We start from the raw sequence: 14,514 nt of genomic DNA on the forward strand, positions 1-14,514 counted from the left end.
CACGTTCCGCCTGAGCCTGTGTGTTAGCGATAGAGAGAGGCACGAGCGGCCCAAGCGGTGGCTTGTAACACATTTCTCTCTTCTCGCGTGACGTCAGTTAACAGTTTTCATAGTTCTGTTACTGACGTCCTCACGTAAAACTATCGTCCGTAAACCGACTTTATGGACAACCAATTATTTTTTAATACAATAATTGACACGTGTGTAAACAAGACTACAACTACGAAATACCCATAATCCAAATAAATATTGATAATTGCAAAACCGAGTACAAGTTAGTGCTCTTTGTACACAAAACTACTTATTACTCAAGAACGCGGTAATAGTTCATGTATCATCATGTGTGTCAGTGAAACAATAAAACACAATTTTCTTTAATAATTGATTGTTTTAATGTACCCAGGGCATTTTAACAAAATAAAAATCAACAGTAAAGCGAAATTATTAAGACAGCAGCAATATCAATGGCTCATAATTATATTCATATAGCGCTTAGAACAACATTGTCAAAGTAAATCATAAGTAAAGGAACAATTATACACATCATTAATATTTCTATTTGAACATGCTTTACTGATATATTTATATAAATCCAACAATTTCTATTTAAATCGAATTATTTTTGATAAATACGATTTTAGTGATGAAAAATGTTTAATCTTGAAATATGTCTAGCCTTGCGAATAACTTACATTTTACTAAGAGTAAGCCAACTCCACTTTCAACAATTATACCGGTGCCAAAAATTCAAAGTAAATTAGTTATAGGTATATTCCCATTAACGAAAGTATAAAACAAGTAACGTCTGCTTTTTATACGAACAGCCAAAATATTTCAAGTTAAAGTTTCAGACTATTTTGATTCGGTAAATAAAATAATGCTATCATAAACAAAATGGTTGTTACTTCTTTAAGAAAATTATCTTAAAACAACAGGTTCGTATTTTTAAGCATGTTGCTTACTTGAAATTCAATAAAAACAGTTAAAATTAACAATCGTTTACAAAAAAAACTTTTTAAAGTCGACACAACTTTAACGGTACACTGTTCAATTAAATCTAATTAAATTAGGAATGTACAAACTTAACATTAATCATAAGCTCATTAAATCTACAACTTTTTAAATCTAGTAACACCAGACCGCTACTGTATATTATTTTAAATCACAATGACTTCATTATTTTTTTAGAGTTTAATTACATATTTCTACAAAGTAAGAGAATGCTATAGCAGCGCTTAAAACGTAAATCGAAAATATTTTTATTATGATATTGAATTTTGAATCAAATATACCGAATTTTTTAATACTTTTTTTAATTTTTCTACAAAATAAAGTACTATAATATCCTTAAGCCGGAAGAAACAGATTACCTTAGTATTTATTACACAAAGTGACAACTATGAATTATTATTAACATTGTTTACTATATTATGAAAACAAGTTTTAACGTGGTACATTAAATAGGTAAGTATCGATTATAATAATAATTATGGTAATTTAAATTTATCTATTAGCTACAATGGGTACTCCCATGCTTTCGAGAACTGGAACCATGCATGATATTACTCATAAATTGTTTAAAATCAGTCTTACCGCAAAGAAATAATGTTTATAGAATATTTTTATATTCAGATAACTTTTCTCTGCGTTTTGTTACTCAAAAAGAAACGCGGATATTTTTTATCGATTTATTTTGAAATTATCAATGAGCTTTTATTTACTTTGCAGCTGTCAATATAGTTATTCTTTCATTTTCGGAATTATACATCAATTATAAACTTTCGTGCTGAGTGCTTAGTGCGAGTTTTTGAACGTTCTCGATAGCGTAAAAGTTAGCTCATATTTGTATGGAATAAATAAATAAATATTAATAAATAATTATTTACTAACAATCACGCCACGTTAACTGGTCCCGTGATAAGTTCGTAAAGAACTTGTGTTACAGGTACCAGATAACGGAAATAAATGTAAGATTTTTATTATACACATACATATATTTAATATACATCCATAACCCTGGAAAAGACATTTATATTTATCATACAAATATCTCCCCTTGGCGGGATTCGAACCCGCGACCCCCTTGTGTAGTGACCATGTCACTTATCACTATACCAGAAGGCCGGAATGGGATCGTTTGCGTAGGTTTGCCGCTAGGGGCGCTGTTCCAACTGCATACAAAATTGGCTTTTACGCTATCGAGAACGTTAAGAAACTCGCACTAAGCACACTGCTGATTCGAGATCCAAAAGTGATGAAATATTTTTTTATTTATTGCTTAGATGGGTGGACGAGCTCACAGCCCACCTGGTGCTAAGTGGTTACTGTAGCCCATAGACATCTACAACGTAAATGCGCCACCCACTTTGAGATAAGTTCTAAGGTCTCAATATAGTTACAACGGCTGCCCCACCCTTCAAACCGAAACGCATAACTGCTTTACGGCAGAAATAGGCGGGTCGGTGGTACCTACCCTTGCGGACTCACAAGAGGTCCTACCACCAGTAATTAATCTAGTAATGTATTTATCAAAGACTATTGATCGGAAAATATGTACTATGGCACTAATATTGATCATCTTTTAAATTATTGCATCCACAATCTACACAGTTCTGCGATCCAATACAGGAGTACTCATCACTTATAAACTATTAAGTAACTATTGAAGGAAAACTTTATGAACAACAGCTAAGTTTAAAAATTGCCTGTTTCGATTCGATTACTTAGAGATTTCTTAAATTTTGATTAATCTTCAGAAGCACGAATATACTAAATTTGCTTATATTCAATGTTTTTTTTTTAAATATAAATTGGAACAGGCCTTTTAAACCGACAAGCTATTTACCCATTAATCCAATATACATAAATATAATTGATTGCTCAAAATATTAAAACTAAAATGAATACTATTACTTCTAAGTACAAATAAAAATCTTTCATTTTGCAATAAGTTTTGGACAACAAAAAAATTGCCATTTTATGACTAAATATTCTTAATTTCTTCACGAATAAAGTTAAGCGAAATTGCCTTTTCTGGCGAAAAAGCGCCTACCATAAATACTATTGATTCTTGTAAATTATTCAATAAAATCATAACTAACATCGAATGTAAAAAAGATATAATTTTGTTTAACTTGCCCACTATGAGTTTGAATTTTGACATTTGTAGTACAAATTCTGTAAATCCCAAGCTAGTGACTGTTCCGGTCGATATGATCGTGAGTTTTAGGTTATTTTTTTATTAGTTATTTTCACCACTTTTCCTATCACTCCAGCTTCTTTTTAGGTTATACGGATTAATAATTTGGCTCCAAACAAATATTTAAGACAAATAATTTAATTAAGCCTATACTGGCGCGATACGTACACGAGTTATTTCCAAAGCCAACAGGCTCGCCCCCTGATTAAGAATACAAACGATTGATAATCTAGAAATTAATCAGCCTGCAAGAGAACCTTACAAATAAGCAGATCATTTCAGATAAGACAACAAAACACACAATCAGACACTAATCTATATATAAAACAAATGGAAAATTGTTTCACTAATATCCCACATTGATTTTTAAAAAAAACTCATTTAAGAATAAAAAAAATTCTGGATATCAGCATAGAGAAATACTGTAATCAACATAGATAATTAAGTGTTTTTCAGCACAAAATATACACATTAAAAGCATATTATACATACATTCAACATAAAATTCAGTTACTCTTTAATGTGCTCTACATACATATCATAACATAACATCTAAATTTGATAAAATAATAAATTATATGATATTGTCTATATTTTTAAGATTGGAATAGGTTCTGTTGTTTAGTGTCGTTTTCGAAATCGCTCCACGCATTGTTCAGTTCCATAAATATCATTTTAGCTATGTTCTCGTTCGATGTTCCCACTTGCTGAAATAATATTTATATTAACATTAATTACTACCAAAGTTATCAATTACTAGCGACCCGCCCTCGCTTCGCTTCGGAAACATTAAAACACACATGAAACAAAAAAAAAAAAAAATTAAAAAAAGTAGCCTATGTTCATCAGGGACAATGTCGGCTTCTAATGGAAAAAGAATTTTTCAAATCGGTCCAGTAGTTTCGGAGCCTATTCGAAACAAACAAACAAACAAATCTTTCCTCTTTATAATATTAGTATAGATTAGTATAGATAGGCAATAGGCAAGGACAGAACAGATACGATAAGAGAAAAAGTAATCAAATGAAAGTGATTAAGTCTTTTCTCTCATAATTTCAATTACTGAAGACAATATCCTATATATAATAAAATATATCTAAATCTCGAAGTATCTAACATTATAGAAAGATTTAGATCTATGAGCGAACACTAGTTACAAACAATTATTACAATTAAAACCGGTTGATTGTGATTTTGATAGATTTATTTTATTCCCAGCGCTATTTCATAAACATTTTTGACGTGTGAACGAGCTCACAGTTCCAGTTACCACAGTAAGTGGTCGCTCGAGCCTAAGCACGTGGAGCTTGTGGAGAATATTAAGCGGTAGTCAGCGACTTGGCTCTGCCCCTGGCATTGCTGACAACAATGAGCGACGGTAACCACTCACCATCAGGTGGGCCGTATACTTGTATGCCTACAAGGGCAATAAAAAAAAGTTCACCAATCATTACCTGAATGCCGCCACCCCCCTTGGGACATGAGGTTTCAATTCCAATTGTATAGTGTAGGCTGTTCTACCATTCAAACCGCAACGCATTACTGCTTCTGGGTAGAATAAGACACAGGGTGGTACCTACCCGTGCGGGCTCACCAGACAGCTACTGTCAATAATGCTAAGGTCAGAATCTCCACTTAGTCAACGACTGAAGAGAGGAAACTTCATCCATCGGCGATGCTCGGAAGTTTACATATTATACACTAACTTTATCAGGGTGCACGGCTAGACACGCTTTCCTGTAGTTCCGTTTGACGTCGGCGGGGGAGACGAGCTGCGACATCTCGCAGCGGCTCCAGCGGCAGTCCTCCCACACCACCGTGTGCAGCGAGCACAGGAGGGCGCGGATATTGGCCTTCTTCCCCTCCGTCTGGACAACAATATTATATTTTAATTTTATACTTATTATTATCACACAGCAAATAGATATGAGACATATATTTTTGATTTACATTGTGATAATTTCGCGTTTATTGTTTTACTAGCGACCCGCCCTCGCTTCGCTTCGGAAACATTAAAACACACATGAAACCAAAAAAAAAAAAAAAAATTAAAAAAAAAGTAGCCTATGTTCATTAGGGACAATATCGGCTTCTAATGGAAAAAGAATTTTTCAAATCGGTCCAGTAGTTTCGGAGCCTATTCGAAACAAACAAACAAACAAATCTTTCCTCTTTATAATATTAGTATAGAAGTATAGACAATTATGTCGTAAGTGACCATGGAAAGAGTAAAGTGCGTGCAATTAAGTTTTTTTTTATTGCCTTTATAGGCAAACGAGCATGCCTGATGGTAAGTGGTCACAGTCGCTCATGGACGTCAGCAATGCCAGGGGCAACGGCTTGGCGTTGCCTATCATTAAGTACTCTCCGCAAGACTCGTTTGAAGAAGGACATGTGATAGCGCTCGGGAAACACCGTGGAGGGGAGCTCATTCCAAGTCCAGATGGTACGTGGCAAAAAAATTCTTTGGAAACGCACTTTCGATGAACGCATCGGTTCCAGATAATATGGATGAACTCTGCTCTGAACTCTGAACTATGCTGCTTTGTTTGGATTGCTCCGTGTGAGAGAGACAGAGTGTTACAAAGCAAAAGCTTCAAGCGATTTCAGTCGATTGTCGCTTCTTATAGACGCTGTACACGACGCGTGATCGAGGCCGACTGTCTGTGTGTTAGGTTATGCACATGATAGAGAGAACACACTTTATTGCGCACAATTAACATTAGAAAACAGTCAACAAGCAGATACGTTTGTACAATAGGCGATCTCCAGACAACCGTTTAATTACCCGAAATTTTGGACAGATAAAGATATATCAGGTATGTTGCGGTGTACTATTAACAATACATTATTAAAGAAAATACATACATACAATAAATATATAGATACCTTGAATATAAGGCTTATTTACACATCGAGGTAAAGGGAGAACCCATTAGTTTTCTTGTGATTCCCTGAAGGCCGTATGTACCTAAAGTGTGGTTGCCGCTAGTGCACGTACCCATTCATAGATCTTGAGTTTCTCCGGGTCCATGGTTTGTGCCATCTCGACTTTCCTCATGGCGTTCATAGTCTTGGGTCCGGTGTCGCGTTTGCTCGCGAACTCGTACCCCTGGCTGCCCAGCAGGTCGCCGAACACGTCCGTTGATTTCTTAGTTTTCTCTTCGCCCGGAGTCTTTGCCGTTTCAAAGTGTGTCCGGCTAAAGTAAAAAAAAAGTTGTTATGTTCGTTAAATGTTGGGAACCGTCGAATTCATTTTTAAATAAGAAAATAAACGCAACTTGAAATTTGATGTTTTTAAAGAAATATTTATGGCCTTTATACTTTACTACATACGAGGACATTCAAAATAATATGTGACTACGTTAATATCACTAAGCGGCATTGCTATCAAAATTATACGTATTCACTGCTATTTTATTTTCATTTTGTTCAAATACATAATTAATTATTAAGATCTTGAAGTGACCTGTAGTCAGGCTGGTGGGCGGGCGAGTTGGCCAGGGGGGTGTGCGCGCGGTGCGCGGGGGTGGGGGCGGGGGTGGGCGCGGGCGACACGCGGGGGGTGCCGCTCTGTGACGTCATCGCCTCCAGCACGTCACCGAGCTGCTCGAACGGATCCTTTCGGCTCGCTTGTGGGGCCTCCGGTTGGATGTTTGGTGGACGACCTCCTGCAAATAAAGCATCACTACATCAAAACGTGAATATTAAAATCAATGTTTTTTTTATTGCTTAGATGGGTGGACGAGCTCATAGCTCACCTGGTATTAAGTGGGTACTGGAGCCCATAGACATCTACAACGTAAATGCGCCACCCATCTTGAGATATATTATGTTCTAAGGTTTCAGTATGATTACAACGGCTGCCCTACCCTTTAGTCTGAAACGCATTACTGCTTCACGACAGAAATAGACAGGGTGGTGGTACCTACCCCTGCGGACTCACAAGAGGTCCTATCACCAGAAATAATACGGGATACAGCGTAAAGATACTACTCTGGACGCGAGCATGGCTCAACTTACCGTCTTCTTGAATGAGCTGTGGTGTGAGCAAAGGTTCCTGTTTTGGCAGCGGATCGTTCAATCCGAAGGGGTCAAAGTTCAGTGGGTCACTAGAGTTCACGTTGAGTTTTGCTTCCGTGTTGTCACAGGGAGGGGCGGGGAGGTCGCCGAATATCGATTCCGATGCGAACTGCTGCTGTCAAATTTAGATATTGTTTTAAAGTTTAGAATAATGCTTATAATTGACGCTTGAAAGGCAAACGTGACTAAGCGACAATAACTGCTTTATACATAAATGATAGGCAATAACCATATTCGATTCGCAAAAAAAGTATATATTTCTGTCTACTAAAATCATTTCAATCCTACAGCTAGATTCGTTAAAATAGAATTTTTTTCAGGTACTTCAACTTTAAATTAGTCTACTGTAAAGTTCACGCATTGTCGCTTAGTCACGTTTGCTTTTCAAGCGTCGTAATGTATAATAATGATTAGTAAGTGGTATCCTTCTCAATCAAATTCATATGGAAATAAAATGTACGAAGCTATGTGATTTTTTTTTGTTATTTATATGTAGAGTATGCATCGCCATCTACCCGCCACAAATAAAAAGTGAATGGCAATAAGTATAATTTCAAAAAAAATTGCATGATAAATTATGTGCACCAGTTCTAAAGACAAACTATGTGCATCAGTTTGAAGATTTATATAATATACATATATATATTTGACAATCTTAAATAAACACTATTAATTTTTACGGCTTGCTTAACACTAAACACACCATAACGGGACAAATGACTCATTTTAAACTTTTGCATTGAAAATGCACGTATGATCTTATTGCTTTTGCAAATTTGACTTCATGACTTTTTCTTACGAATTGATCTACAGTTATTATACTTTTTTTTGTTTTGTTTTTTTGAGTGATACTGGTCGTATATCGTTATCTACCCGCTATGGTAAAAACAGGTATCAGTAAGTGTTGGTATGATCAGTGTTAAATAGTAGAATAACATCAATCGCATACTTGCGCTTTCTCCGCGTTGTTGCTGAGGAAATCACCAAATGTATCATCAGTCTCTTTCTCCATCATCCCAAAAAAGTCGAAAGAATCTTCGTTCTTCAATTTCTTCTCGGTTTTCTCTTCCGTTTGACGAGTTTGGTTCGTGTTTAAGTTCAAGAAGTCTGCTGTGTTCTCCTGTGGCTCTGCGGGGAGCGGCCGCGGGGGAGGGGGGCGCTGCGGAGGCTGCGGGGAGGGAGGGGCGGGACGGGAAGGCCTGGGCTTCTCTACCTCTCTTGGAGGGTAGTCTGCGGTTACTGGAAAAATTATGCAACATTGAATATTATTTCGTACAGCTTCCGGCGATACGTTCCGTACATTATGTTTCGTCAAGAGACAATCGATTCGTTTTAGAGGCGTTTTTACGGACGAAATTTATCGCCGTCAACTGTACAAAGTACCTACTTATATGAATGCTAAAAAACATATGTGTATTATGATTATTTTAAAACATTTTTTCTTTCTATTTAATAGGCATGCAGGCGTAATGAGGCAAAAAAAAGAATAAAAATCTCCAATGGAGTTTACAAAAACTTAGTGTGACTTTTTCAAATATTCATTCTCAGACATATATATTTGACAATTTGAATAATGTAGTGATAAGGAGTGAGAAGAAAAGACAATAATTAAAATGATTAGGGGATAAGCCATCTTCGGTTTTCAGACTAATTAGGCCAAAGTCTTAAGTCCAACCCGAATAATTTTCATACTATTCCTATCATAAGCGAACATATTATTGGTCGATAGGATATTCAAGTGAAAGAATGAGATTATGAATAGGCCAGTGTTATTGAACGGCAGTGCGATCACTAAAAAAAACTATGACAAACACGCACTACTTGCAGACATACTTGGTATCGGTACGGACGCTGTGCCCTTTCGAAGATTGGCTGTATAAATAAATAAATTGAATATTAAATAATTTATATTGTACTTATTTCGTGAGGTTTTTAGTAATGTATTAAATACATAATATATACATAAATAACTAAATTCTATTCTATTCTATCAGCCCATAGACGTCCACTGCTGGACATAGGCCTCCCCAAAGCCTCACCACAAAGATTGGTCCTGGGCTGCCTGCATCCAGCGGATCCCGGTGAACCTCAATAGGTCGTAGGTGGGAGGTTTACCCACGCTACGTCTTCCGGTACGCGGTCGCCACTCAAGGACTTTCCGACCCCAACGGCTATCCGTCCTACGAGCAATGTGCTCTGCCCACTGCCACTTCAGCGTCGCAATCCTTTGGGCTATGTCGGTTACTATGATTTTCCTGCGAATCTCCTAATTTATAACTAAATACTGTTTGTAACATAAATCAATTTCAAATTTCATAAAATACTGTTGAAACAGGACCTCGTTTTCGCTGCGGGTATTGTCCCTGAACTGGTTAAAATGACTTGTTCACTAACCGTCGGAGGTTATGGTTACTAAGCAGTGCTCTTCTCTGGAGTACCAAAAACAATTGTACTTAGCTAGTCATCTGTCAATTATCTAAATAGGTTGAATGATATGTCAACGCATAAATTACGAACAAACAATACTACATACATACATACATATCTATAAACATCTATAATATTAAATTTAAAACATTTTGTTTGTTATAGCGAAAATCTAGATTAAAAAATGGAAAGTAACTAGATGTCATCATATTTTTGAGCTTACCAAAGTTATCGATGGTTTCGTCCCTCTCTAATGTAGTAGAGAACAGTACGTCCGGGGTGCGAACCGGAAACGACGGATCGTCTTCCCAGAGGTCGCTGCGAGGTTTCCTCCTCTCGCCGTTTTGTACCACGAGACTTATGATAACGGACGTGTTCGCCGAAAAATGATCGTTCACTGGCACCGTTTCATCGATACCGTCTATTTCGGATCTGCGATATTAAAAATTACGATACGACATTCTTGAGATTTATTTTAAGCGCTGTTTCAATTGAATATGCAATTTCGAAAAGAGCATATTTTGTCAAATACGTTTTTTCATATACATGTAGTTTTGAGGCTTACCTACACCCATTTTATAATAATTTCAGTAATTTTCAATTATTTTAAATTTATTTTAAATTTTAACACTGCTTTAGAAAATAATCAGTTTTTTTTTCATTTCCTGAACATTTTACATTTTCAGAGATGTGCCATTTTCGAAATTGCATATTCAATTATTGTTTGTTTATCGAAAGTCGATAGTACCTTGTAAATTTAATAGCGTGCTGATCGTACGAGAGGGCGCCGGTGTGGAAGTGCAGGGACAGCACGGGCACGGCCAGTACTCGGCCGAGCTGCTGTCTCGCGTGTAGCACACAAATGCACACGTCGCCAGTCACCGTGCTGTCCAACGGTAACGTTACCTGCAAGTCACATTATTCTTGAGCATACCAATATTTTTTTCAGATACACAGCCGAACTTCATATGAAGAGTCCGTGGCTAGGTGGCGCGCGAGGTTTATGGAACTTGATGATCTGCAGATGCACCGGATCGTGGGCCCAAGGATGTTATAGGTATTCTTAATCATACCAGACTTAACGATACAAGCGGCCCAAAACACATCATTACGGATCCTCCCGATCTATTAACGGTGCTTTAAGGTACCACAAGCACCGGTCACCGTCCTCGTCGAACCCGTCGCTTGCGACGAACGGCTCGACGAGCGAATTAACCCACAAACACAGCCCACTGAGTTTCTCGCCGGATCTTCTCAGTGGGTCGCGTTTCCGATCCGGTGGTAGATTCTGCGGAGCACTGCGCTTGCTAGGGCCAGTGTTAGCATCACTTCGGTTTGGGCCCCGTGAGCTCACCTACTAGCTAAGGTTACGCTGAAATAGCCACTCACGGCTATCAGCTTAGGTAGGAAAAAAAAGATACAAGCGCAAGTCAGTATGTCTAGACTTTCATACCAGACTACTTGGTTTTAAGAGTCAATAGATATCGCAACCTGAATATTGCTACTCACCTTGAGACATGAAGTCAGAGCCTCAATTATACTAACGGACGTGTCACGTTTAGAGTACGGCACGAACGCAACACCAGTATCAATTAAATTATAAGATTTTTTTTTCTAAATCATCGTACATGGACATCAACAATGCTCAATACAGAAGATGAAAAATAATAAAAATAATACCTTCATGAATTTTTCTAAAAATATTTATCGAATTGTATCAGTCAATCATAAACATACCTTTCCCTCGGCTATTCCATAGAGATGCAATCTATCGTAATCTTGTAGAGTTGACAAAACAAGACGATCTTCGTTGTATATCTCAATGTACGGTCGACATCCGTCCCTGATACATACAGATCATGTCTTAGTTTTTATATATTTAGATATATACCAGAGAGATTATATCATATTAGTTAATTATTACTAATTTGACGTGTACCGATTACTTGTATAGCATGAAATTAAAACAAAATTGAAGTCAACAATACCAAAATAAATGATAACCGCCACTCAAACAAACATGGGATATTTATTGATTCATCACAAATATTATATATGTATTAAACCTTACCTTGCTTTTGTAAACAGCGGAACTGGCTGTATCGTCATAGATATTAACGACACCGGCTTGAAGTGAGGAAGTATGGGATCTGGTCTGAAAATTTTATGAAAAAAAAAAACTACATTCGTGACATTCAGTGAAGATATCAAGACCGATACCGTCAACGTAGGATAGATGGCGCATGAGTAGTTTCTACAAATGTACATTTGACATTTGAATAAGTGATTGTGAGTCGACGCGAAGTGTAGCTTTTACTAGTTAATAAACTTTTAAATTGTAATCAGAGGGATTGAATGATCATAATTTCAGATGTTTTTGCCTCTTTTACTAGATTACATGCTGTTGGTTTAATCTAACCCTTAATTAATATTCAAAGTCTTTGTCGTCTGCTATCACGGAAACAAGCTTTGGATATCGTCGTGGCCTAAAGGATAAGGACGCACGATGCATTTTTATCGCACGATACAACTATGTTGGTTTACAATTTGTTTAATTAATATATCAAGAGATGAAAGGTTATTTGGTTTAAACGACATTTTTGCAACTTTACAGGAGAGGCATTTACAGTCTTTAGCCCTTTGAATGGAGTTAACATTTAATTACAAAGATCAGTGTTGCGTATTAAGATAAATGATGCTTAAACCAAATAGCCTTACACCCCTCGATATAATTGACACATAGACCTAAGATGGCGGCGACGCTCAGTTTGTCCCGTAATTATGGAGGGTAGAGGTAAGGAGAACCGTCTCTATGTGTGAAAAATGATTCCGTTAAAATCAGCTAAATAAGGGTGGCGCTACAGTAGCAACCGGGTAAATTTAAAAAAAGGCGCTGAAAGTTATTAGAATAAGAAATAAAAAAGGACGAAAGAACTGTAAGCACTACAAAATCAAAAAAAGTATTTTATTTAAAGATAAGATAAGAAAATATAATCGATGTCTCCACGTTTTACCACAGCAATAATTTTAGGTTATGTTGACGAAATTAGTTTAGACTACGTAACCATGTGAAGTCTTGTATATTACACTGTCACTAACCACTCTAGTCATTAAACATATTAAATTTCCTAACTCAGCATACTTCAATCAGTTAACGACTGCTCAATTCATATCATACCCTGTGCCTATGCTAGCGCAATTCTGGAGGATTTTTGTACTGTTATTTAGTGGCTTAGAAGTCGTCGTGGCCTAAAGGATAAGACGTCCGGTGCATTCGTATGTAGCGATGCAACGGTGTTCGAATCCCGCAGGCGGGTAATAAAATACGTACTCAACAAACATTCACGATTGACTTCCACGGTGAAGGAATCATCAGGAACATCGTGTAATAAAAATCAAACCCGCAAAATTATAATTTGCGTAATTACTGGTGGTAGGACCTCTTGAGAGTCCGCGCGGGCAGGTACCACCGCCTTGCCTATTTCTGCCGTGAAGCAGTAATGCATTTCGGTTTGAATGGTAGGGCAGCCGTTGTAACTATACTGAGACCTTATAACTTATATCTCAAGGTGGGTAGCTCATTTACGTTGTAGATGTCTATGGGCTCCAGTAACCACCTAACACCAGGTGGGCTGTGAGCTCGTCCACCCATATAACCAATAAAAAAATTAAAAAAAGTGGGACACTTTTTCAAGCTTCTCTCATATGAGACAGTTGTCCTTACCTCTACCCTCCATATCCGTTATACATACCTTATGATATTACTAAGCATATATAAGTATCTGATTTGACTAGGCGGCATGTTGATGGGGGATCTCTTGACCGCGAATATCTGCAGCGCGTCTTCCGGTACGGTCACCAGTTTCGAGTATAGCAGCAGTCCGCACACCAACATGCAAGACATCTGTTTGCCGTCCTGTACGAGCGAGAATAAAGTTTTTATCATTCCTTAATGACTCTTTTTTTAACTGGTGATACGTGGTCTTGTGAGTCCGCACGGGTAGGTACCATCACCCTGCTTATTTCTGCCGTGAAGCAGCAATGCGTTTCGGTTTGAAGAATGGGGCAGCCGTTGTAACTATACTGAGACCTTACAACTCATGTCTCGAGGTGGGTGGCGGCATTTACGTTGTAGAAGTCTATGGGCAACCATTACCACTTAACACCAGGTGGGCCGTGAACTCGTCTATCAATCAAGGCTATGAAAAAAAAACATTGGAGAATAAAAAAATTCTAACTTCAAATGAATACATTTCACTTCGAATAAAGTTATTAATTTTATTCGAATAAAGAATAAAGCTGTGACGTGATTTGCACTGTATAGGTACTTATTTTTTATAGATATATAAATCTACAGTAGTTTTTACGGATGTTCCGTTATAACTACTGAACCATGCATCCGATTGACTTGAAACTTAGTATCCATGTAGGAAATACATGTACTTAATGGATAGGCTAATATTTATATGAGTGTTGGACTCCCTACACCAGTGGCGGGGGCGTTAATGATGAGAATCTTTGTTGGGGTGAGAAATAATAATGTTATTTTTAAATGCCCAGCGAAGCGGACGGGTACAGCTAGTTTTTTATAGATTTTCCTTATTACAATTTATTGGGAAGTCGAATGCTAGTTAGAAAATTATTATTTAAAGGGTAATTAAAATGATTATAAAACGAAAGCGACATAAGAGATATATTTACGAGCTTTAAAGTTGTTAGCTACCTCACTTAGGTCACATGCAGTAACGTATCAAAGGTAATTCATTTAAAGTCGGTCGAGTGGTCCCGAGTTAATAGTAGCAGTC

General features: G+C 37.1%; 1 protein-coding gene across 5 annotated transcripts in view; it reads right to left on the reverse strand.

Annotated features, from left to right (window-relative positions):
* Positions 1 to 14,514, reverse strand: part of aux (cyclin-G-associated kinase) — a 348,262-nt gene that overhangs the window by 315,715 nt on the left and 18,033 nt on the right. Inside the window, exons 9-20 of one of the 5 annotated variants that reach the window (XR_016324968.1) lie at positions 13,462 to 13,625; positions 11,781 to 11,864; positions 11,447 to 11,552; positions 10,458 to 10,615; positions 9,933 to 10,141; positions 9,116 to 9,154; positions 8,232 to 8,521; positions 7,223 to 7,397; positions 6,669 to 6,870; positions 6,201 to 6,399; positions 4,906 to 5,067; positions 3,368 to 3,906 (exon numbers count right to left, since the gene is read on the reverse strand). Coding sequence is in view for 4 of the 5 variants with exons in the window: in XM_089736619.1 (XP_089592745.1) it covers positions 3,796 to 3,906; positions 4,906 to 5,067; positions 6,201 to 6,399; positions 6,669 to 6,870; positions 7,223 to 7,397; positions 8,232 to 8,521; positions 9,116 to 9,154; positions 9,933 to 10,141; positions 10,458 to 10,615; positions 11,447 to 11,552; positions 11,781 to 11,864; positions 13,462 to 13,625 (1,899 nt within the window). In the remaining variant the exon portion in view is untranslated. Of the gene's footprint in view, positions 1 to 368; positions 3,907 to 4,905; positions 5,068 to 6,200; positions 6,400 to 6,668; positions 6,871 to 7,222; positions 7,398 to 8,231; positions 8,522 to 9,115; positions 9,155 to 9,932; positions 10,142 to 10,457; positions 10,616 to 11,446; positions 11,553 to 11,780; positions 11,865 to 13,461; positions 13,626 to 14,514 lie in introns of those variants that run through there. The other 4 variants (XM_089736620.1, XM_089736619.1, XM_028178277.2 and 1 more) reach the window with 4 other exon arrangements.

The sequence above is a fragment of the Bombyx mandarina genome, chromosome 22, assembly GCF_030267445.1.
Source record: "Bombyx mandarina strain Sakado chromosome 22, ASM3026744v2".
Lineage (NCBI taxonomy): Eukaryota > Metazoa > Arthropoda > Insecta > Lepidoptera > Bombycidae > Bombyx > Bombyx mandarina.